The sequence below is a fragment of the Nicotiana tabacum genome, chromosome 3 (genome assembly GCF_000715075.1).
Source record: "Nicotiana tabacum cultivar K326 chromosome 3, ASM71507v2, whole genome shotgun sequence".
Lineage (NCBI taxonomy): Eukaryota > Viridiplantae > Streptophyta > Magnoliopsida > Solanales > Solanaceae > Nicotiana > Nicotiana tabacum.
This window is the reverse complement of record NC_134082.1, coordinates 159,992,686-160,017,343: the sequence shown is the minus strand read 5'-3', so window position 1 is coordinate 160,017,343 and position 24,658 is coordinate 159,992,686. Positions and strand designations below refer to the sequence as shown.

At 37.2% G+C, this 24,658-nt stretch overlaps 2 protein-coding genes across 4 annotated transcripts; both read right to left on the bottom strand.

Moving 5' to 3' along the window:
- Window positions 1–21: 21 nt before the first annotated feature.
- On the bottom strand, window positions 22–2,123 carry LOC107797120 (monolignol oxidoreductase AtBBE-like 15). The gene has a single exon (XM_016619984.2). It carries the CDS (start codon window positions 1,786–1,788, stop codon window positions 145–147), a length of 1,644 nt encoding a protein of 547 aa, XP_016475470.1. The 5' UTR covers window positions 1,789–2,123; the 3' UTR covers window positions 22–144.
- Window positions 2,124–8,973: 6,850 nt separating this feature from the next.
- LOC107797119 (cation/calcium exchanger 4-like) lies at window positions 8,974–17,005 on the bottom strand. Of its 3 annotated transcripts, XM_075250116.1 has the most exons (3): window positions 14,523–17,005; window positions 13,457–13,722; window positions 8,974–9,394 (listed from the first exon to the last, which is right to left on the bottom strand). In XM_075250116.1, exon 1 carries the CDS (start codon window positions 16,626–16,628, stop codon window positions 14,685–14,687), a length of 1,944 nt encoding a protein of 647 aa, XP_075106217.1. In that variant the 5' UTR covers window positions 16,629–17,005; the 3' UTR covers window positions 8,974–9,394; window positions 13,457–13,722; window positions 14,523–14,684. The 3 variants fall into 3 exon arrangements, with proteins under 3 accessions (XP_075106217.1, XP_075106216.1, XP_016475466.2); XM_075250115.1 differs by having other exon boundaries at window positions 8,974–13,722; XM_016619980.2 differs by having other exon boundaries at window positions 9,138–14,359.
- Between the last annotated feature and the right edge of the window lie 7,653 nt (window positions 17,006–24,658).

The following is a 24,658-nucleotide window of genomic DNA, read 5'->3' as shown; positions in this document are numbered from 1 at the left end:
TAAATCAACTGCACAAAAATATGTTAAATCTTCATTATATTAATACAAACTTCTGCTACAATCCAAATGAAAACCAAAACTTAACTTATTTTTACTTTTACCTTAAATTTTACAATACAACATCAAACCAAAAGTAATGCTTCTTCAGTGAATCAAACTTTTCCCTTCTTTTCCAACTTTAAAAGGAAGGATTGGGAGACTTTGTTCATGCCAAAAAAAGTTATCAGGATCAACCTTAGTCTTCACAAGCACAAGCCTATCATAATTATTCTTGAAATACTTTTTACCCCAAACACTAGCTTCCAAGAAATTTGAGTTGGCATTTCTATTCATTCCCAAATCAAGATCTCTATAATTCACATAAGCTTCTCTAGGAAACTTGGATACAAAAGTGCCCATGTACTCATATAGCCCTCTGATCCAGTTGATATGTTTATCTGCAGATTTCTTGTCTCCTTCTGTCCAAGAAGTTAAGTACTGTATCTTGCATATGACTCCTTTTCTATGTGGGAAAGGAATGGAAGATTCTGATATCTTTCCCATCATTCCTCCATAAGGATTCCATATCATCATAGGTGAATCTTCTTCCAAAAACTTCTTCCACATACCTTCAAGTCCAGTTTCTGGAACTGGTACGCGGAGAAAGTCTGATTTAGCCTTGAAGTTTACTGGAGGGAATAATGACTTCCCTTGAAGTAGAAACTCAGGCTTAATGCTACTTGGATATCCTGCAATATAAATGACTGATTCAATCCAGCTCATTTCGACACAATCCTTTCGCGTCAATCCCAATTCAGGGAAGCTATGATTCATCACATGAAGAAGCCTATCAGTTTTGCCAAGAAACAATGCTTGGTAAGCTGTTTGCACTGTTTTCTTCCCATTTTTAGTTGAATTGGCTGTAGTTATCAGTACCCTTATGAAGAGATCTTCATCAATCTTATTTGCAACATGTTGCCATTTATTCAGGACTTTTGTTGCACCAGTTTCCAGTGTCTTTGGAACAGTGAAAACTGTGACAGTTGATGGAACAGGAACAAGTCTAATTTTCCAAGCCAAAAGTATACCAAAACTACCTCCTCCACCTCCTCTGATTGCCCAAAACAAGTCTTCTCCCATTAATTCCCTATCAAGAACTCTGCCACTAGCATCAACTATCCGAGCATCAACAACATTGTCAGCTCCAAGTCCATATTTTCTCATCATAGGACCATAAGCTCCCCCAGTGATATGACCACCTATTCCTAAGCTGGTGCATAGGCCAGCAGGATAACCATGTGTCTTGCTTTTTTCAGCAATCCTATAGTACACTTCACCAATCGTCGCGCCAGCTTGAACCCAAGCACTGTTATCCTCAATGTCTACTTTGATCGCGCGAAGTTTAGCTAAGTCAAGCAAGATGAAGGGCATTGATCTTTTCATTTCTGATGTATAAGAGATGCCCTCATAATCATGGCCTCCACTCCTAACTCTGAGCTGAAGCTTTAGCTCTTTCGCGCAAATGACTGCTGCTTGTACATTGGATTCACTCAAAGCAGTGAAAATAAGCAGTGGTTTTGGTTGAGAAGGTGCCAAACACCTTAGATTTTGGGCAGTGGATTTAAGGACAGAGTTGAATGAAGTAGCATTGGAAGTAGGGGTGAAGAAAGCTGTGGAGAAAGGTATTGAACGGTCCGAATGAAGAGTAATGCATCGATAGAATTGATCTTGAATTGTATAAGAAACAGCACATGAAGCTGAAAATAGGACTATGAATGAAGAAAGAATGATAAAGATTGATGAAGCCATGAGCCCCTCTTGTTTTCTTGCTTGTTCTGTTCTTAGAAAGATTGAAGGAGAGAAGACTTATATTTCAACTTTCAATGCCTCTGGGTTCGTTTGGTTGGGAAATAAAAAACGCTACAATCCCAAATAACGAATCCTAAGATTAGTTATGCCACGATTTTATCCCTACCAAACATGGGGTACTCATCTCAAATTTAATCTCAGAATTAATTATCTCTGGTCCGTCCTACCAAACCAGTCATTAATCTCATATTTGGACGGTAGGAAAGAGAAAAGAAAAGAATAGAAAATGGGGAGAGGGGAAATTGTGGAGAAAGTGGGGGAGAGGAAAAAAGGAAATAAATGCCTCTTGTTTGGGTTGGAAGAGAATTTAAGGAGTAAAATAAGGTATTATTTATTTTAAGAAAGACTTTGTTGTCAAAAGAGAAACAATTTCACTCTTTTCTTTTTTGCTTACATTCTTTTTTCCATTTTACATACTTTCTCCGTTTCAATTTATGCGAATCTATTTGATTGGGCATGAATTTTTAAGAAAAATTATAAGACTTTTAAACTTGTGGTATAAAATAATACACATATATTTTATGTGGTTATAAATCATTTTATAAAGATAAATTATTTTTCAAATATGAAAATGGGGTCATTCCTTTTAACATAAACTAAAAAGAAAATAGGCTCACAAAAATAGAAAGGGACGGAGTATTTCAAACAGAAGAAGGGAAAAATTCAAAATATTTTGGTTTCCCTTATCTTCCTTTATCTCCTTGCCAAACTAAGCAAGTTTTGGGTAGGTAACTTAATGGTCAATCTCTTTTTAAGAAAGTAAAAGTGGAGAATATGTGGAAAATAGCTAGGTGGGGTCATGGGAGTCTAAAGCTTAAAGATTGCAAAGCAGAGTCAACATCAAATAATGCCTTTAATTTTGCCCAAATTATAGGTTACATGTTGGAACTTACACTATAAGGGACTTGGAGAAAATGGTTTGGAAAACGACATTGTATAGTCGCTCTTAAAATAATAATCGAAAAAATATATTTTTTTTGTATATATATATATACATTTTGTATGTTATATACAAATTTTATATACTTTTTCGACTACCAAATATAAATAATTTCTGGCGTGAACTAAAAGTGAAAAAAACTCAAAATGAGTTTGCCTTCCAATTGGGTTGAAAGACACTTGTCAAATTTCTTGCCTTAAAGAATTGCAAAATCTTGCGTTTCTTCGTTCCTAGGTTTTGTATGACTTACGTATTTTGTTTGTAGAACTGAAACTAAAAATAAATCTAAAATGGTTGGCTTAGTTTCAAGAATCTATCTTTTGCAGGGGAGAAAATCATTTACACCCTCCAACTTTGCTCTAAAAATCAAACTCCCCCTTACCTTTGAACAATAGTCATTTTCCCCCTCTTATCCTATGCAATATCAACTTTGCCCTTGACATTTTTAATTTTCCATCTATATAATACCTTTTAATATTATATAGAATAATATTTTATTTTTTAACCTAGACATTTTACCTATAGTTTAAATAATTTTCTATCTTACTATAGATCTTTACTTAAGTTTATAAACATTATAAGTAAAATATTCTTTTAATAATTATTACAAAATCTAATGTTATTTTTTTATGATTGTTATCAAAATATTACGTACATTAAGTATGTATATCTGAGTGTGTGCATACATATATATTTAAGTTTCACTCTCTCTTATTCTCTATCATCTATATAGATAAATGAGTTTTGATCGTCATTAATAAAATAATATTTAAATTATAATTTAGAATGAATTTATAATATAAATAGATAATCTTTTAGAATTTTGTTATAAAATTTATTTCTATTTTTATATCATTAGTGGTGACTAAAACTCATTTATCTATATAGAATTCTATTATAAATTAATCTCTAATTTTATTCATTATCTTTGTATTACTTGCATTCAAATATTTATAAAAAATTTACTCCTTTTTATTGTCACTTTATAAATATATATTAGAGCTTTGATTGCTATAAATAAAATTAAATTATTTTTATTCTGCCCATTTATTTCACTATAGAACATATTACTTAATTACTATTTCTCACTTCTTTTTCCGTCTCAAGAACAATTTTTCTTTTGTTATATAAATTTTAAAAAATGAAAGAAAAATATCATGATTCTAAAAAAGTAAAGAAAAAAAAAGAAGAAGAAGAGACAAAGGTTGATATGTAAGGGTAAAATAGGTATTAAAAAGTCAATGGACATGGGGGGGGGGGATGACTGTTATTCAATGTTGAGGGGGGAAATTTAATTTTTAAAGCAAAGTTAAGGGGTAAAAATGATTTTCACCGATTTTTGATGTGTAAAAATAATTTATACCATAATGACACATAATGTAAAAAGAATCTCTTTGTTTTTCTTTTTAGGCAAAGTGATATCGTAAATTATCTTCTAAGTATAAAAGAAATCCCTAACCACACTCAAAGAATGGCAACTTGGATTCTTAAAATGTGAAAATATTCTTAAATTGTCCTCGCAATTCCAACGGTAAGCCAATTGTGATTATCTATTTCTATTTATTTGGCTAAAAATAGTAAGTTTTACCTTCCATATTTTGTGGTCTGAGTCCATTCCTAGAGACAATAACCTTTCAGTTTTCTGGTTTACTATACTCTCAAAAGCTCTTTCTGTTATTATAATTTTGGGATAAGCATAGTCTTACTTATTTCCTTTAAAGTTAAATAGTTATAAGTTATTTATTCTAACTACTAGCTATCACTATAAGGAGTTAAAGAGTAACATCATATCATATATTTATTTGTCCATGCATTTCGTGTGCCAAGAATACATTGTAGTTTCTTAAAACGAGAGAATTGATTTTGTAGTCCTTTACAATTTTATTTTATTTTTGTTTTATGTCTTTTTTATAAGAGATCTTCATTTTTATATATAAGAGACCTGAAAATAACACGCAAGAGACCTGAAAAGATTATTTTCTTCTATTCAAATTGTAAGTGGTCACAGGATCATTTCCTCTCTTAAACCCGAGGACAAATACATACGCAAAATTATAATTTCAATCACGAAATATTAAGCTTTTCATTAATCATTTGTTGAGGAAAAAAACTCTTATAGTACTAATATCCAATTGACATATAGATTAAGAAGTGACTTTGATAGAAGCTCATATATACATGACAATACATTGAAAAATGTTTCAAATGTAAATTTATGTTTCCTTCGTCGAGGATCCATTTGACATAAAAAATTTAAAAATTTAAAAATAATAATAAATTATATATATATGTTGTACAGAGGAACTATCCAAAGATATATAACCGTAGCAAAAGAAAATAACAAAACATTGAACCTCATTAAGTAGAAATAACAACAAAATGTAATGAATTACTACTAATTAAGGTAAGTGGTTTAGTTGAGATCTCCAGTTTGTTTTTTCATATCTGTTTATTTCTGTTTCACATGGAATTCTTTCGTTTTTTGTGAAATAGAATTATTTGTACTTAAAAAAATACACTTGAGAAATCTCCAAAATAAAAAGAAAGTTGAAAAGCCAAGTCATTGATGAAATAAGTCAATGGTAGGTCTAACAACCATAACTAAAATGATATAAGCTCATTTTTTTCCTCATTGTTTTCTGGCGGTATTTTAACTCATAACTCTTGTATTTATTATGGGATCATATAATTATGAAAAATATCTTCTATCATACATTTTTTTGCCCTTCTTTTTTTTCTTCGCTTTGCTTTAAGTATTTGTATCCAAAATTTATTGGTCTGATTAATTAGATTTGGGTATGAAAGGACCACTAAAAATGTAGCAAAGCATTTGCTTCCGAAAGGTTTTTAATAACGAAGATTAGAATTTGAGATCTTTAGTTAATAATTTGTCATGTCCCACCACTCTTTTTGTTGTGTGATCTTCTTGTTGTTTAATTTCTGATGTTCCCTTTTTTTTCTTTCTTTTTTTCACTCAAATTCAAAAACAAGAAATAGTCTGCAGGCACAAACAATTTTTATTTCAGCTAACAAAAAAGAAAGTTTTGATTTGTCAGAATTATTTGTTTAAATCATTGAAGGTTCATTGTTCTTACTTCTTAGGCATGGAGAAAAAATATCAAGAGTGAAGTTTCTAAGGCTCGTTCTTTTCCTTTTTTTTTTCTTTTCTGAAAAGGGAGTTGGTCGACTTTTTTCTTTTCTTTTTAAGCCTCTACAAGTTGTTTTCTGTTTAATGAACTACTAACATTATGTGATGTTGTTATTCATATCAATGAATATAAAATTTGAAAATTATACAAAGATTATCAAACTATGTGATGAGTTATAAAATAAATAAAAAAAATAAAACGTACAAGCTTAATAAAGACTGTTGATCCTTTTTAGCCAACTTAATAAAGAAAAAAATTATATCACGCAAAAGTATTCTAATACCTTTACATAACTTCGATATATGAGTTGTGCATTTGCTTTAATAGCTCAAATAGAGAATAATATGTTGACTTGTATTCAAGTATCATGTAAAATATACTATGTTCTCATAGCCTTAAAGAAATAAATTCTATTTGCTCAAAGTACCTAATATAAATTTCATATTAATCTTATTGAATTCAAATTGAAAAATGCGAAAAATAATAAGATACTCCATATATTGTTAGATATAATTAATATATAAAGAATTTTATTAGATTAGTAATACTAAAATCCAACAAAATTTATTTCTAGAAAGAAATAAATGATATAAATTTAATCATTATATCATTATGATATAATTAAGTTAAATTTGCTTAAACATTATTTATATTGTTAATGTACTCAAAATAAATTAAATTATCTACGTTGTTAGAGTATTATTTGGGGCATTTGCATCTATATCCGCTTTTTGTGTCACATTTTAACTTGTGCCCGCTTTGCAAAAAAAATTGCAAGCGTACCCGCTTTTTCGCAAAACTTCAGCATTCTAGTAGCCGGGCCTGAAGTTCAGCTCTAGAGCTGAAGTTTTTGTTTGTAAGCTTCAACTCTAGAGCTGAAGTTTTTGTTTTGTAATTGTCGAATTTCAGCTCTAGAGCTGAAGTTTTTGTTTTGTAACTGGCGAACTTCAGCTCTAGAGCTGAAGTGTTTTCTGGAAAAATCAGCTTTTTATGTTATCGTCCGCTTTAAATGCAGCAACCTCATTTCGTCTAACTCACACTCAGCTTTGCTCAGCCATTTTTATTGTTAAGCAACTGATATTCGAAAATACATTATACAGTTCTATTATACATTCAGACAACACAAATTTTTCTTTTTCTGAACACATGAACACAGAACACATATAATTCACATATACAAGGTTAGCTTTCTACTTGCTTCAATTATGCTTCTGGCTATAGCAATAAGTTTCTCCACAAATTATGTTGGAAAAATCCCAAGTACTAGAGGCTCTTTCTAAAAATAATTAATAATTTCTTGAAAACGAAATCCTAGATAAAAACGTTGTGTGAATACAAGTTATATACATAGCCGTAACAGATTTCTTGCAGAAAAGGGAGAAGGAGAAGTTTGAGAAAGAAGAGGCGGATATAACTTTGAGGAGGAGGAAAAAGGGGATGAAGTTGTTTAAAAAGTGATTACAAATTAAAAGTTTTTAAAAAATGGGTATTGGTTAAATGGGGGCGACCAAATAGGACACCCCGTGCAATTTTTACGTATTATTTAGCTGCAGAATTCCAATGTAGGATATAGTGTTGAGTACAAACTCATAATCAAACATTAGTAAACAACTATTAAACAGAAAATTATAATTTGAGATTTTAACCAATATAAAAAATATGCATATACACTTTGTTTCGGTTATATAAACTAAATTTATAAAACGTGTATGTTTTTGCATGTCACACTTATAAAAGTTCCCAAATGTTTTTTAGATATTTCAATATAGTTAGTAATCTTCCTTAAATATGTAGTACGCTTGCAAATTTTATTTTTTTTAAAACCTAGATATTAGGAGCTTTTACATTAATTATATAAGGAAATATATAATAACAATAATTTTAGTTGATTTAAAATCCTAAATTTTAGGAAAAATTATCAAATGACAATTTTGTCTAGTATGAACTTTATTTTTTAAGGGTGTAAAAGGCGAACGACATTTCGCTAAGGGTCTTCGTGCTTTTAATATAATATATAGATATAGATTAACATGTTCCCATCGACGTGCTAAATAACAATTATTGACCCTACAAAATAGCTTTCCTCCTTTTATATTCAAAAAATAAGAATATAGTATTTATTAATTCCTTCAAATAACATGTTCCAGTTGTTTTATTATTCCTTCTAAAAAATAGAAAATAGCTTTAATAAAAATAAAAAAGGTGAAATTTTTAAGAATCGTTAGCATGTCAGAATCACCATGAGGCTACCAAATCTTTTTTTTTTTTTAATTGTCAGACTATCACATCAGCTGTTTAAGTATTAAATAATGCCTATTTTATATAAGGGGAAGCAAAGGATTTGGAGGGAAAGGGAGTCATTGAATCACGTCGAGGAGTAATCAAAGTTAAAATGAAATTCTAAATCCAAAAGTAGAGCGTGATAAATAATTTTGCTATTTTTAATTTAGGTATTTGAATGAGCGGCTTCTTAGGTTAATTCTTCTTTTTATTATTCGATTTATAACAATTTTCCTAAAAATGACTTCTTTTGTGTTCTTTTTCTTTTTTCATTTTTTTTTGGGGGGGGGGGGGGTTGGGGGTGGGGGGGGTGAGGGTGAAGGAATTGGTGAAGAGGGGAAGGAGGTAATGGCTAAGGAAGGGATTTAATGAAAGTCAAATAGCTGACGCTAATCGTGCTAAAACAATGCATAATGTATAGCTCTTTTTTTAAAAAAATAAATAATTAAATAACAACAGTTTGCAGTATAGAGACTTTCCTTTTAACTTAGAAAACTTTATGGTCAACACAAACCAACAACTTTCCAGAATACTTGACCCTATCAAACTTATTATTTTACATGAAGTTTTGGTTGCCATAGTTCATACTAATAATCCTAATGCTCAGATTCTAATTTGTTGTTAAGGTCCTCTTAAAATTTTGAATCTGAATCAAAGATCAATGGGAACTATAAATGACGTTCTTAGACAAGCAAAAGGGCGACTAAAATGAACAATTTCACACTTCCATATACTAGGTCCACACTACACACAAGATCCAAAGTAATCAATGTTGTATTCTGTTCATATCAATTGAAACAAATCAAGAAAAGGCTAACATGCAGATTGTCAAATGTCCAGAGGCTCAGCCCCGCGAAAACAAAAGAATGAATTTAACCAAGGGCAGTAAGCAAATACAAGCAAAAACAGGATGGTAAATATAGCATAAACTCTGCCTCATGGCTTTGATTCATCGGCATAGGTAGTACTGGGGAACCAAGTCTGGCATTTAAGTAGAGAAGGGTAGAAGGGAAGACCATTATTCACAGGATTTGAAGAGGGAACAACATAGTTATTGGTTATCAAAAAGAAAAAATGACAAAAACTCATGCTTGTGAACAACTTCGCCATACCTATGTAGATACAAGGCTAGTCCAAATCATTGGCATATATTGCTCCAACAGCATCTGCAAAGAAACTAAAGCCACCAAGCATAACGATCAACAAGAATTGAAGAGTGTAAGAACTAAACATATAACCAATAGCTCAGATGTCTATTGGGAGAGTGCAGAAGATTTCCTGCTGGAATCAAAATGAAAGATGTAGATCCCATTATCCCAATTCTCCAATAGAGAGAGGGATAGCTGTTTCCTTTATCAAAAGACAAGCATTTGTAGTCTGAAGGAAACACCATAAATCCAGATGTACTATGATTTACTTGGATGCATAAGTTTTGGTCCTAGTTTTAGACATGAACCAAGTTTTTCTTTTTTTTCCCGGATCAATTGTTATCCAAGTAACCATACCACTGAACAAAGTTAAAAATCTCAGAAATATAGGAACTTCTCCTTTTATAATTGCCTCTGCCGTCCCTAAATGGAGGTGTCTTTGCACATCCTAAATTACGCATTTAAGTCTCTAAAATGAGCACTCTCTTTTCTTCATCTACCTTAGTAGTTTATTGAATAAACTAATATAACATAAGATGTGCAGGCTACAGAAAATAGTTAAGAAATATGCTAACCAAAGATAACGCATACTCCAAGGCTTGTGATGGTGTTAGTAAAAACGAAAAGCATAAAAAAGAGCCAAGGTCTGCTGGAACTTAAGTGCAAGGTAAAGAACTGCGAAAATGAAGGGAAAAGGGGATTGGCATGCAAGCTCATACAACAATTGTTTTAACTAGAACGGAAACTTTTGTATAGTGTAAGGATTAAAAATCAAATCAGTCGATTTCAAGAACCATTTTAGTTTCCGATTCAAATGCAAATTTACAGTTTTAAGTTTCTAAGACAATTTTACTGACTCATTTCCAATTCCTTATCGCTAACATATATGCATTTCCTATTCCTAATCACTACTAATATATTCATTCATAGTATTTCCTTAACCAAAAACGTGAGTTGCCAAAAATGGATCCGGGGGACTTGAGGTATTCCTCCATACATTCTACAAACGGCTGATAGGAGATAAAGGAAAAGATAAAATAGTATAGGAAGACAAAGGAGAAGATAAATTATTACAGGAAGGGAGAGGAGTAAAGTCATTCACGGTCTCGTCATTCTACACAAAGTTCGTTGTAGCTGGGAATAGGAACAGTATGGGAGACCAAAGCACCTCAAATGGCAGCTTTCTCCACTTGATCTGCAGTCTGAGGTGAAATTAATCTGAAAAATAAAAAAGGAGAGTGGGGAGGAGCTGCTGTTATGTTATGTGAGGAGTAGTGGGAAATCACTGATCATAACTTACTTCAGCTACAAGTTATTGCTCCTCAGATTTTCCTTGTTCGACAGCTTGGGTGATGCCGAGGACAGTGGAACAGACTGCTACTTGTTGAAGCGCATAGAGTGTAGGCAAGACAACTAGGGCAGTATGGAAGATCATACTTATGCCTTCTCTGGACACATGGAATATAAGGAATAGGAGATCATTTAAAGAAGCGAGAAGGATTTAGGATGCATCCAAATGTCTCTTTTTCACGTATCATTTTGGTGTAACGGTAGCATTCGGGTGTATATGCGATTGGGACAATTTGATGAATAATGGTGGTTGAACAGGGTGGTATGGAAAAACACTCCCTTATGCCTTTATAGACTACATAGACTGAAAGGAATAGGAGATCATTTCATAGCAGTTAGAATGATATTGAATTTGAATGTATCAAAACATAGTTATTTCATGTATCTTTTTTATGTAAAGAAGCATTCGAGTGTGTATAGCCGAGTGGGACAATTTATAGTCACAGTGTTTGAGCCTCCCATATAGTTGTACGTATTTTTTGACATTAACTTGGTGTCAAGGATTTAGCTTTACGGAATAAATGCTTATTAATGAAGCGGCTATGGAGGTACATTCAGGAGAATAACTGTCTGTGGAAGGAAGTTGTCAATGCCAAACATGGTGTACAGAACCACTGATGCACTAAACAATCTAAGAGCACCACATGGAGTTGGAGTTTGGAAGCATATCTGTAAACTTTGGGAGGAGTTCTCACAGAATATGCACTTTGTAGTTGGGAATGGACATCATATCAAGTTCTGGAAGGATAAGTGGCTGGGCAGCACAACTTTAATGAATGCCTATCCTGCAATGTACCAGAGAGCCTGACTCAACAATATGCCATTACAGGGAAGACAACACTTGGAACATAATTTACAGAAGGAACCTACAAGATTGGGAATTTGAGGAATTGCTCAGACTACTGGCCACCCTAAATGGCTTCTCGAGCAACCAATTAGCACCAAATCAACTCATATAGGGAACTACACACGCAGGAAGATACTCAGTGAAAGCAGCCTACAAATTTACTGGAACTCATAATGCAATTACTGACCAGTGGCCATGGAAGCTAATTTGGAAGGTCAAACTACCACCTAAAGTTTTTTTTTATAAGGTAAGTTGTATTAATCAAACGGGAGAGAACTCCCGTATACAGGAAGTATACCAAAAAGTAGAGAATTTACATCAGAATATGATTCTCTACAAAAGACGCCCGATTTTCTATACAAGTAGGGGCTATATGAGTGTACCACAAAGCGATCAAAGATAAAAGACTATTCTTAAGATGTGGAAAAGGAGACTCAATCCCCTCAAAAACTCTCCTATTTCGCTCCCCCCAAACTATCCACATGACAGCTAACGGAGCGAACTTCCATGCTTTTTGCTTTCTTCTTCTATGGAAACGGGCCCAGCTACATAACATTTCCTTTACTGTGCTTGGCATCACCTATTGAACACCAAAAAGATTCAGGATTGCCCTCCACAAAGCCAAGGACATAGGGGAATGCAACAAAAGATGGTCAACTTCTTCCCCTGAGCTTTTACACATGTAGCACCAACTAACAAGTGTAATTCCGCTCTTTCGCAGATTTTCAGCAGTCAAAATCACTCCCCTCGCCGCTAGCCATGGGAAAACACCCCTTCGTGGGCGCCTAAGGAATTCAGATCGAGGAGTATGGAAAAGTGTCCTCCTCTCTCACCAACATACTCTGGTAAAAGGACTTTACGATGAGCAAAACATCGCCACGCAAACCCCATCTCCAAGAATCACAAGATGGTTGGGGCCTGTCTTGCCCATATAGCAGTGTCAACAAATCTTGGAGCTCAGCAATCTCCCAATCTTGCATGTTAACTACCACCTAAAGTTATCTGCTTCAATTGGACTGCACTTCATGGAGCTTGCCTAATACAGGATAACTTGGCCAGAAGGAACTTCTCTATGGCTAATAGATGCTTTATGTGCCAGAGGAAAGCAGAGTCACACAGTCACCTCTTTCTACATTGCACAATCGCCGGAGGTCTTTGGAATATGTTTTTATCTCTTTTTGGACTCAGATGGGTCAAGCCACAAAACTTCAGGGAAGCTTTTGAGAGCTGGAGCCTTAGGAAAGTTGATAGCTCCATCAGGAAAATATGGAAGATGATACCTGCAGCCATTTCTTGGACTATCTGGAATGAACGGAATAGAAGGTGTTTTGATGGGATATCAACTGCTCAATCTCTCAAAGCTTTTTGCCTAGTGTATTAATTTAGTTGGGCTTATTTAGCCCCTGTAGATTCTCCTGATAGTTATCTGAACTTTGTTAGCTCCCTAGTACTAAGCTGATTTTTTTTTTTTTGCCCTTTTGTATTGGAGCTAGCAATTTTCATTACTTTTGTAACTATTCTGCATCTTCTTGATGCCATCAATGAAACCAATTACTTCATCAAAAAAAAAAAAACTGTGTGATATCGAGCCATCGAGGAAATGATCTTGACTTTTCAACAAAAAAAAAAGACCAGCTTAATGCTGCCAAATTGTCGTGGCTACAGCAGTTAGCAGAATAATTCTGATCAAGAAGACAACTTTATCAATGAAATGAAAAAGAGAGACGAGCGGAAAGTTGCCATCTACTGCAGTATATTGTAGTAACACTTATGGACAGCTCAGGATAATCAATTAAAAGCACAGAACATAGGCGTACTGTATGATTCAAAGTGATATATCTCTCCTTTACTATGACATTAGGTTATATTTTTGGAATAATTAGGAAGAACTCACCTTGCCATACAGCAGACACATTGGAGCATGAAACAACTGCAGAGCAGAGTCAATAATGAAATTCCTCAAGAGACTGCTAATAACGTTTCTCTGAAAGCACTCCAGAGTCCAGACACAGCATATATTACTTCGCAAGCAACAATAGCACTCATGGGAAAACCAAAGAAGTGGGAGCCAAACTCTTCACTACCCTCAGTTAATACGTCCTGCAGTTCCTCAGGAGACACCTCGTCTACAGTATGAATTTGAAACAGAGCCGCGCTCTCCTGATATGACAAGAAGAAGAGGGGCCTCATACAGCAATAGACTGCCACTGACACCCACCTACTTGACACCAACTTCATTTCCTACCCCCGGTTACCAATAACCAAATACCAGGATGGGACCACATAAGTTTGCTTGGTTAAAAACCAAACCATAGTTGTTTTTTAGCTATCAAGAAGTGGGTTCACTTGACTCTGACAATGTAACAATTTGGTCACAATTTGCTTGGACTGAGTTTCACTTTAGCCTCCTTTTTTCTATTCTTCAAATGAACTTTTTTTCTTTTCAAAACCCATTTCTTTGAAAATATGTTTAGTCTCAAATAAAGATATTTTAGTCAATTTGATTAATCATAAAGGCTCTAAAATGCTTTAAGAGTTTTCGTCATATTATTTTCCAATAAAAGAAATTCAACACCAATTCTTCCAAAAACAAATCCAATGTTTGTTAAACACTAAATACCAATAGTCAAACTCACATTTGTTTTCCGGAAAACAAAATCAGTACCAATTCTCCCAAAACAAAATCATTTTCTAACCAACACCATCATAATGTCTCCACGCAAAATGGTGATCAGCTTGTTCATTGATACAACATGTCTTACAATCTTTTTCATCGAGACAAGTATCTGCTCATCAACTGAGACATGAACCAACAAATTATTCTCAGATTTCATTGCATCGGGAGACGAGTAATGATTGATTCAATCAAACAGAAACTTTATAACAGAAATATAAACAGTATGAAGATTATGCAACACGGAAAGAAGAAGACTCAAGAAAAGGAGTCGCAGAGCACCTACATTGTGAGTATTTGTACAGCAGAATACATCATTGATGGACATAACAAGCTCCTTACAATGGAACTTTGTCCCTTGCTTCCAACAAGATACAAATGAAGCTCACTAACCAAATCAATTAACACAATCTGAATTCTCAGTGCCAGATGATTAATGATTTCCATACTAACCACTAAGCCCAAAGAATGAAACAATTCCCATTGCACTGCTCAGCCGAACAGACAGAAATACCGAATAGATGATGATAAGGCCTACACCAAGCATCTTGTTAGGGCGCATGTCATTCCTGGGAAGAACAAAGAGGGCCCATAGCAAACCAGACATGAGGAAACATATGGTGAAGAACAAGCTTTTGTCCCGTGGAAGTATGAAAGAAGAAGGCTTCTCTGACCAGGCACCGAGAAATAATGAGATTCCTAACCCAATAAGTGTATTGAACATGGGACCTGCATAGCATCCAGATAAAGCAATCTGCACACCATCTCCACCATTCATCGCCAAAGCAACATTTGAGACCAGATCACCCATTGAATTGCCCCAAGCCAAAACAGTTAGACCAAGAATTGAAGGATTAACCCCCAGTACCACACCTAATCCAACCAGCAGTGCCACCAGTTCATTCGCAATCATATAAAACCAAACGATACTCATAATAAAACCCCCTAAAACCCATGGAAGCAAAAACCTCTGAGGTGGACGGTCAGCTCTTGTATACTTGTATGCAAGAATACCCAACGTGCAACCAGTAGAAAAACCAAAAAATATTGCAACATTTCTACCTAGGGTACCGGCATTGTCTTGAGTATTCCATAAAGCTGCAAGAAGAACAGGAGCTAAAGCAGCACTGCCTACAGCATATGGCTTTGACCAAGTTTCCTCCTCGACTAGGGGAATTGTCAACCGTCTTGGCACAGTCAATGGCAGCTCCAGAAGTGAACAGAGCTGAGAGCAGGAAAATGACGGGCTTTTGACTTCTCCATCCTCCTCAATCCATCCCCACAAAGGTCTTTCCCCATCATGCACCTTCAATGACTGATTAGAATATATTGCCACATTTGATGCCCACATCCACTGCGGCAAGGAACTATGTGACTGTACGCTCCTCTCTTCTGTCTCAACATCAAGCAAAGAGCTATAAATGGAGTCATCCTCCTGAGTCCCTTCAGAAAATATACTTCCTCTAACAGGAAGCAAAGGGGTAACAACATCCAATCTCAATTGTCGCGCATGCTTCCTCAACATCTCATTGGCAGCAACAACAAAGGCATAAACAACATATATCAATATAAATGCAATGGTTGCTCCGACACTAACCTCACCAACAATCAAGATTAACAATAGTGACATCAGAGTCACAATGAAGAAGACAATATCCCTAATAAAGCATTTCCGGTCAACCTGAACATCCTGATCAGCTACACAAAGAGAAACAACACCCACAACAATACAAGTAACAAACACAGCCCCACCTAAAACACTGTTAAGCCCAACATCACCAGCACCACTTCCTACAAAAGCAGCAATACTCGCAAATACATCCGGAGCGCCATTACCAAGCGGGAGTAAAACAACTCCAGCAACCGTAGGCGATAGCTTCAACAAGCTAGCCAGTTTCTCCAAGGAACCACAAAAGTAATCAGCTGCAGTGTTACCCAAAAGATAGAACAATGCAGCAAGCCAAACACCAAACACTACATAAGCCCACGCACTTCCATTACAATTACAGTAATAGAACTTTAAGTAATCAAAGAACCCCCCGGAGGAGCAATCCGGATGAGCTTTCAAGAAATCACAACTACTCTTATACCCCGTGTGATCAAACAATCCTGCACATAACTGAGGCTTTTTTACAGCAAAATCATTAGCATCTGCAGACCCGTTTACTTCTAATACCCCTCGACGAATCACACGTGTATAGAAAGAATAACCACCAAAACTACTCCTTGTGTGCCACTGACTAGGAACTAAAGATGACTCTTTTAAAATTGGATTGGTCACAATATCTTCACTGTTATAGAACATAAACAGTAGAACTAGGGCACATACAATATTGAACAACCCACGAAGCCATGGACTTTTTCTAATGAAAAAACCATTAGATTTCTCCATTTGTCAACAAATATTTCAAATTACCCAAGAACCATGATCCTCGGTTTTTCAATTAAAAACCTACTGTAACTCGGGTAAAGCAACGAAAAGTCTTCGAATTGGCCTTGAATTTCGTGTAAGACCAAAAAAATAGCTCAAAAGCAGAAAAGGGTACTTACCAGATTGATAGGGTTCTTGGGGAAAAAACGAGGGTTTGAAATTCAAAGCGAGCTTTGAGGGGTAAATGAAGGAAGTTGAGGTTTAAGGAGTTAAGGTCTAATGGAGATTGATTGTGATGAATTGTCTTTGCTCCTTTCGGAGAAGCTTCCTGCAATGGATTCCCTTCACAATCCTTCAATGTTCCCTTTGGAAGGTAATAATGGTAATGGGTCCTAGTAAAGTCGTATTTCCTTTTTCTTTTTCTTTTTTTTGTTGGTTAATTTCCTTTTTCTTTTTTGGTTTAAATAAATAATATCATTTGACATACTTATTTTTCTTATCAGTACATGTGTTCGCTTTTTATACATATTTTGGCTACTTGATTTTGTTACGCCTCATCACTTATTAACGTGAAAATAACATGAGCTAGCCAGTTTTTTGAAATGGTAATCAAAACATAGCTAGTAATTACAAAATTATTGAAAAATAGTCATTATTTTTGCTGAAACACGGAAAATTTCTGCATAATATAATGATTTTGGATCTCCTACATATAAACTTCTAACATATTATGTTGGAACTCCAAGATATTATGTTGGAATCTTGTATGTAAAAGATTCGAACTCCAACATATTATGCTGGAATTTTTTCTAATTTTTAAAGTTATTTTATTGAGATTTTATTTTTTCATAAAAAAGTAATTACTACTTTTCAATTACCAATTATAAATTTGGCTATTTCTCTTTTTTTTCCCCATATTAGTCTCTTGCTTTTAGGGGCGGTCTCCATACTTATTTTTTTAGAATGTAATAATTCAAATGTAAATCCATCATGGTATATAATTCCTAAGTTAAAATCCTTTTTGTCTATCATTAAATTTTTTTGGAATTAACTATATGGATTTAGAAGATCCAATAAATAAGTAGATAGTGTTAGTATTTTAGCATTTTAATATTAAAATAAAATATGGCATAATTCTCACTACTCCATGATGTAGAAAATGACCATCACTCTTTTGTAACTCTTCTCACATGTTCTCCATGATTTCATAACTTACTACCCCACTTTCTTCCAATTTAATACAAGGAAGAATTTTTACACCTATAAATAGGAGTCTTTCTTCCATAATGTGGTATATGAAAAATAATTGAGGTTGTTTCAATAAAGTTATGAAGAAAAAAAAAGAGTTTTTACTTTTGTTGAAGGAAGGTGTTCATCTGGGTGGAGTTTTGGACTCAACAACTTGTCCAGAGTTTGTTCGAGTCATACGACGTGATCGGGTTGTTGTATCCTGAGGGAGACAAGTCAAGAAGATTACTGTTGGACCAGTTGTTGCAGTGGGCTTGAATCTCTTTAAATAGAGCGAGATATCCACACCTCAGCCTTAACATATTTTATTTTTTTCATTTTATTTTTCAACTGTAATTGTATTTTCACCAATAATTTTAAGGAGATTCAAATGGCTACAGTTAAAAAAATCCGCGGATACCAAGGTAGGAGATCTCAACAAGCCATTTTGTTTCAATGGTGCTCATTTCAAGAGATGAAAGGGTAAAGTACTTTTTTATTTGAGTCTTCTCAATGTTTCTTACGTTTTAACTGAGAAAAGTCCAAGCAAATAGACAACTCCTCCATGAATGATGATGAGCTAATTGCCCTTCAAAAAAAATTGAAAAATATAACGATGATTCATACAAGTGTCGGTATTATCTTCTTAATTGTCTATCTGATAATTTTTATGATTATTATGACAAAACTTACTCTACTGCAAAGAAAATTTGGAAAGCATTGTAGAGTAAATATGACACTGTGACGACCCGACCAGTCGTCTCATGAGTTACCACTTCGGTTTCCCCTATTTCAGCTTATTTATGCTTCGTTATCCGTGTTTTATGTGATCGGGTTGATTAGTTCGAGTTCGGAGAGGATTTGGTAAGAAATGAGACACTTAGTCTCTTTTAAGAAGGGTTAAGTTGGAAAAGTTAACCGGATGTTGACTTATGTGTTAGAAGGATCGGAAGTGAGTTCTGATGGTTCGGTTAGCTTCGGGAGGTGATTTGTGACTTAGGAGCACGATCGGAAAGGGTTTTGGAGTTGTAGAGAAGATTTAGGCTTAAATTGGCGAAGTTGATATTTTGGCGGTTCCGGTTAATAGGCGAGATTTTGATATAGGGGTCGGAATAGAATTCCGAAGTGTCAGTAGTTTTGTTGTGTCATTTGGGATGTGTGTGCAAAAGTTTAGGTCATTCAGACGATATTTGGTAGACATTTCGATCGAAAACATAACTTAAGAGTTCTTGGAGTTCTTAGGCTTGAATCCCTTGTTAAATTGGCGATTTGATGTTGTTGTGAGCGTCCCGAGGTTTTGAAAAAGTTTAAACGATGTCATGGGATGTGTTGGTACAACTGGTTTGAAGTTCCGGGAGTTTCGGGTAGGTTTCGAGATGTTTTGGGCCAAAAATCATAGCTGTAACAGGTCCAGAAACGTTGCAGGCCTTGGAACCTACCCGCGCGGACCGCACAAAAGGGAGTGCGACCGCAGTATGTGCTGTGCAGACCGCACAAAATGAAGTGCGGCCGCGGTGGTTTTGTGCGGGCCGCGGTGCTTTTGCGCGGACCGCGGTGGTTCTGTGCGGACCGCGGAGGCTGAGATATGAGGGTACTCTATAAATACGAGGTTTTGGGTTTTATTTGATATTTTGACCTACAGAGCTCGGATTTTGGCGATTTCTCGAAGGTTGTAAGTGATTCTAACTCAGATTTGGCTAGAGTACATGAATCTATCATTTAATTCATGATTTGGGAAGGAAATTGTGAAACCTTTCAAAAATATAAAATAATGATTTGAAAGACCAAATGGTATCGAAATTGGATAATTTTGGTATGGTTAGACTCGTGAGGGTATGAGGATTCTGAAAATGTAAATTTTACCCGATTTTGAGACGTGGGCCCAAGGCTCGGGTTTTGCTAATTTTGGATTTTTTGATATTTTTCGAATGTTTTCGCTTGGGCTTTGTTCCCTTAGCATATTGTGACGTATTCGTTCTGATTTTGGATAGATTTGATGCGCGTTGAGTCCAATTCGAGGGGCAAAGGCGTCGCAAGCTAGAGAATTAGTCGGTTCGAGGTGAGTAATGAATGTAAATGATGTTCTGAGGGTTTGAAACCCCGGATTTGCAGATCGTAGTGTTGTATTGAGGTGAGACACGTGCTTGATGATGAGCGAAGGGTCGTTTACTATTGGGGATTGTGACTTGGTTCGTCCCGAGTGATGCTTTTACCGCGTATTTTGGTTGAAACTTATTTGTTCTCATCAATGTTTGAATTGACTGCCATATTTGGGCTTCGTGCCAATTATTTGAACCCTCCAGGGAGTTTTATCACTATTTCCTCACTGTTTTGACTTACTACTTGAACTCAGTCGTACCGTTTTCCACTGTTTTACAACTCAGCCACTTTTTTACTCGGTTTTGAAACTAAAATGATATATTAAATGATGTTTTGGGATGAGAACTACTATTTTACTAATGCCCGAGGGGCTTATATGATTTTTGGACTGTACGGCCAAGGGCCAGATGTGAGGATACTATAGGATCGGGCTGCGCGCCGTAGCAGTTTATACTGATATTGATATGAGTCTAAGGGCCTAGATTTGATGCCACGAGATGGCTTGATATTACGCTTGGGCCGTAAGGGGCCCCTCCCGGAGTCTGCACACCCCTAGTGAGTGCCGTCAACGATAAATGTATGGATCGGGCTGCACGCCGTAGTGGGTACTGTAGGGTACTGTTCTATGTGTTAGTTTTCTTTATATGTCTGTCACTTAACTTCTTATTTGTTGTAGCATTTCCATATTTCGTTTCCATTGGTTTATTGGTTCCATATTACCTGTTTAAACTGACGCATTATAGATTACTCTGTGTTTTCCATGATTTCTTATTCTCAGTCATTATTTATGCTTATTACTCACTGGGTCGGAGTACTCACATTACTCCCTGCACCTTGCGTGCAGATCCAGGTGTTCCAGAGGCTGAGTGAGGATTTTCAGTCGATCAGTTCATATCCGGGAGTATCGAGGTAGCTGCACGACGTCTGCAACCCGGATCTCTCCCTTCTATCCTTTCATTTTATCCCATTCCCTAGATTGATATGTATTAGGGTGATAAACTGGTATTAGAGGCTCAGACTTGTGACACCAGATCTATATAGGCTATGTAGTAGTAGTTTTATCATTTGAAACTCCGCCTATTTAACTCGGGTTTCAGACTGTTAATATGGTGTTTTGGAAATTTAACTGTGTTAGCTAATAATGAACTATATAAGAAATGGGTTGAGGTTGTTAATTGGTCAAGCTTGCCTAACAGTGTGTTGGGCGCCATCACGACCGGGGTTGGGGTCGTGACAAGTTGGTATCAGAGCCTAGGTTACATAGGTCTCGCAAGTCATGAGCCGGTTTAGTAGAGCCTCGCGGATCGGTACGGAGACATCTGTATTTATCCTCGAGAGGCTGTAGAACCTTTAGGAAAAACTTCATATTCTTGAAATTCTGGTCGTGTGACTTTGTTGATCCGAAAACTAAACTTCTATTATTCCATTCTCTTACAGATGGTGAGGACGCGAGCTACCGGACGAGGTGGACGACCACCAGTGCCACCTACTGAGGCCACCAGAGGCCGGGGACGCGGTCGTGGACGTGGCAGAGGCAGAGCAGCGAGGGCAGCACCTGTTGATCCCCCAGCTGCCCCGGCTCCAGATCAGGCTCCAGCAGCACCACTAGTTGTGCCCATCGTGATTCCGGGTCTTCAGGAGGCCTTGGCACAGATCTTATCAGTTTGCACTAGCCTAGCTCAGGCAGTTTCAGCTACCACAGCAGCGGCTACTTCACAGGCCGGGGGAGGCAACCAGATCCCCGCTGCTCGCACACCTGAGCAGGTAGTGCAGAGACTACAGACGCCGGGGAAACCTCTTGCTCAGCCGGTTGCACCAGTTCAGGAGTTCATGGTACCAGTTATGCCGGATGATGAGCAGCGTCTTCTTGAGAGGTTTGGTAGACTCCAGCCTCCGTCATTCAGTGGTGCTGAGGGTGAGGATGCCCAGAGTTTTCTTGACAAGTGTCAACGGATGCTCTGTACAGCAGGGATCCTTGAGTCTAGTGGTGTAGCATTTACCACCTTTCAGTTCTCGGGGGTTGCCTTTACTTGGTGGGAGGATTTTGAGAGGCGTAGGCCTGTCGGTACCGCACCCCTTTCTTGGCAGCAGTTCTCCGCTCTCTTCTTGGAGAAGTATGTACCGCAGTCCCGTAGAGAGGAGCTGTGTAGGCAGTTTGAGTGGTTGACGCATGGGGTATGACCGTGACCCAATATGAGATGAGGTTTTCTAAGTTGGCTCGTCATGCCATTTTGATGATTCCGATAGATCATGAGAGGATCAAGAGATTTGTGGATGGCTATAACTACCATATTCGTATTCTGATGACTAGAGAGAGAGTATTGGGTGCTACGTTCGAGGAGGTGGTTGATATCGCTTGTGAGATTGAGACGGTTCGCCGAAGGGAGCGAGAGGAGAGGGAGGCCAAGAGGCCTCGAGGATCGGGCAGTTATAGTGGAGCTCCGTCGAGGGGCCAGTCCCAGCATGGTAGAGGTCGTTCTTTCAGGCCTGCTCAGTCGGCCCGTCTAGAGTATCATGGGGCATCTTCAGGTCATGGTCATAAGGGGTCCCAGCAGGGCCAGCCTTCATTCAGCGCCCTCCCAACTCAGAGTTCATCTCATGCCCATCAGCTTAGGGTTTTTATGCGCCGAGTGCATCTGCTAGTCACTCCGGTGCGAGGAGTTCCCTTCAGTCTCCATCTCCAGCACCGGGTAGTTGTTATGAGTGCGGAGAGTTTGGACATATGAGGAGGCAGTGCCCTCGACTTCGTGATGGTCAGTTTCAGCAGAGGGGTCAACCCTCGACTTCTACTCCAGTTACTTCACCACCCGCCCAGCCAGCTAGGGGTAGAGGTCAGGCAGCCAGGGGTTGCCCCAGAGTGGGAGGTCGATCAGGCCGTGGCCAGGCTCGTTTCTATGCTATTCCAAGAAGGCTAGATGCTATTGCTTGAAATGTTGTCATTACAAGTATTGTTTCAGTCTGCCATAGAGATGCCTCTGTATTATTTGATCCCGGTTCCACCTATTCTTATGTGTCCTCATATTTTTCTCATTATTGGGGTACGCCCCGGGAGTTTCTTGCTTTACTTGTTCATGTGTCTACCCCGATGGGCGATACTATTATTGTGAACCGTGTGTACCGGTCATATGTTCTGACTATTGGGGGTCTGGAGACCCGAGTTGATCTATTGCTAGTGAGCATGGTGGACTTTTGATGTTATTTTAGGCATGGATTGGTTATCTCCGTGTCATGTTATTCTAGACTGTCGTGCTAAGATAGTCATTTTGGCTATGTCGGGCGTACCACGGATTGAGTGGCGTGGCGTGACTGATTATATTCCTAGTAGAGTGATCTCTTTCTTGAAGGCCCAGCGTATGGTTAGGAAGGGTTGTCTATCATATCTAGCGTTTGTGAGGGATGTTGGAGCTGAGACTCCCAGTATTAATTTTGTTCCAGTCGTGAGGGATTTTCCCGATGTTTTTCCTGCAGACCTGTCGGGCATGCCACAAGACAGGGATATTGATTTTGGTATTGACATGGTGTCGGGCACTCAGCCCATTTCTATCCCGCCGTATCGTATGGCACCAGCAGAGTTGAAAGAATTGAAGGAGTAGCTTCAGGAACTCCTAGATAAGGGGTTCATTCGGCCTAGTGTGTCACCTTGGGGTGCACCGGTTTTGTTTGTGAAGAAGAAGGATGGCACGATGAGAATGTGCATTGATTATAGGCAATTGAACAAAGTAATAATTAAGAACAAGTATCCTTTGCCTCGCATTGATGATTTATTTGATCAGCTTCAGGGAGAGAGAGTGTTCTCCAAGATTGATCTCCGTTCCGGTTATCACCAATTGAAGATCAGGGATTCAGATATTCTTAAGACTGCCTTCAGGACCAGATATGGTCATTATGAGTTCCTTGTGATGTCTTTCGGGCTAACCACTGCCCCAGCAGCATTCATGCATTTGATGAACAGTGTATTCTGGCCTTATTTGGATTCGTTCGTTATTGTATTCATTGATGATATTCTGGTGTACTCGCGTATTCAGGAGGAGCACGCAGAGCATTTGAGAGTTGTGTTGCAGAGATTGAGGGAGGAGAAGTTTTATGCAAAATTCCCCAAGTGTGAGTTTTGGCTCAATTCAGTGGCTTTCTTGGGACACGTGGTGTCCAGCGAGGGTATTTAGGTTGATCCAAAGAAGATAGAGGCGGTTCAGAGTTGGCCTAGACCATTCTCAGCCATAGAGATTCGTAGCTTTCTTGGATTGGCAGGCTATTATCGCCGGTTTGTTCAGGGATTCTCATCCATTGCATTGCCCTTGACCAAGTTAACTCAGAAGGGTGCTCCATTTGTATGGTCGGACGAGTGTGAAAAAAGCTTTCAGAAGTTCAAGACAGTTTTGACCACAGCTCCAGTGTTGGTTTTGCCATCAGCTTCAGGTTCATATACCATGTGTTGTGATACTTTGAGAGTTGGGATTGGTTGTGTATTGATGCAGGAGGGTAGCATTATTGCTTATGCTTCTCGTCAGTTGAATCCCCATGAGAAGAACTACCATGTTCATGATTTGGAGTTGGCTGCCATAGTTCATGCATTGAAGATTTGTAGGCATTATTTGTATGGTGTATCTTGTGAGATATCCACCGATCATCACAGTCTTCAGCATTTATTCAAGCAAAAGGATCTTAATTTGAGGCAGCGGAGATGGTTGAAATTGCTTAAGGATTTTGATATCACCATATTGTAT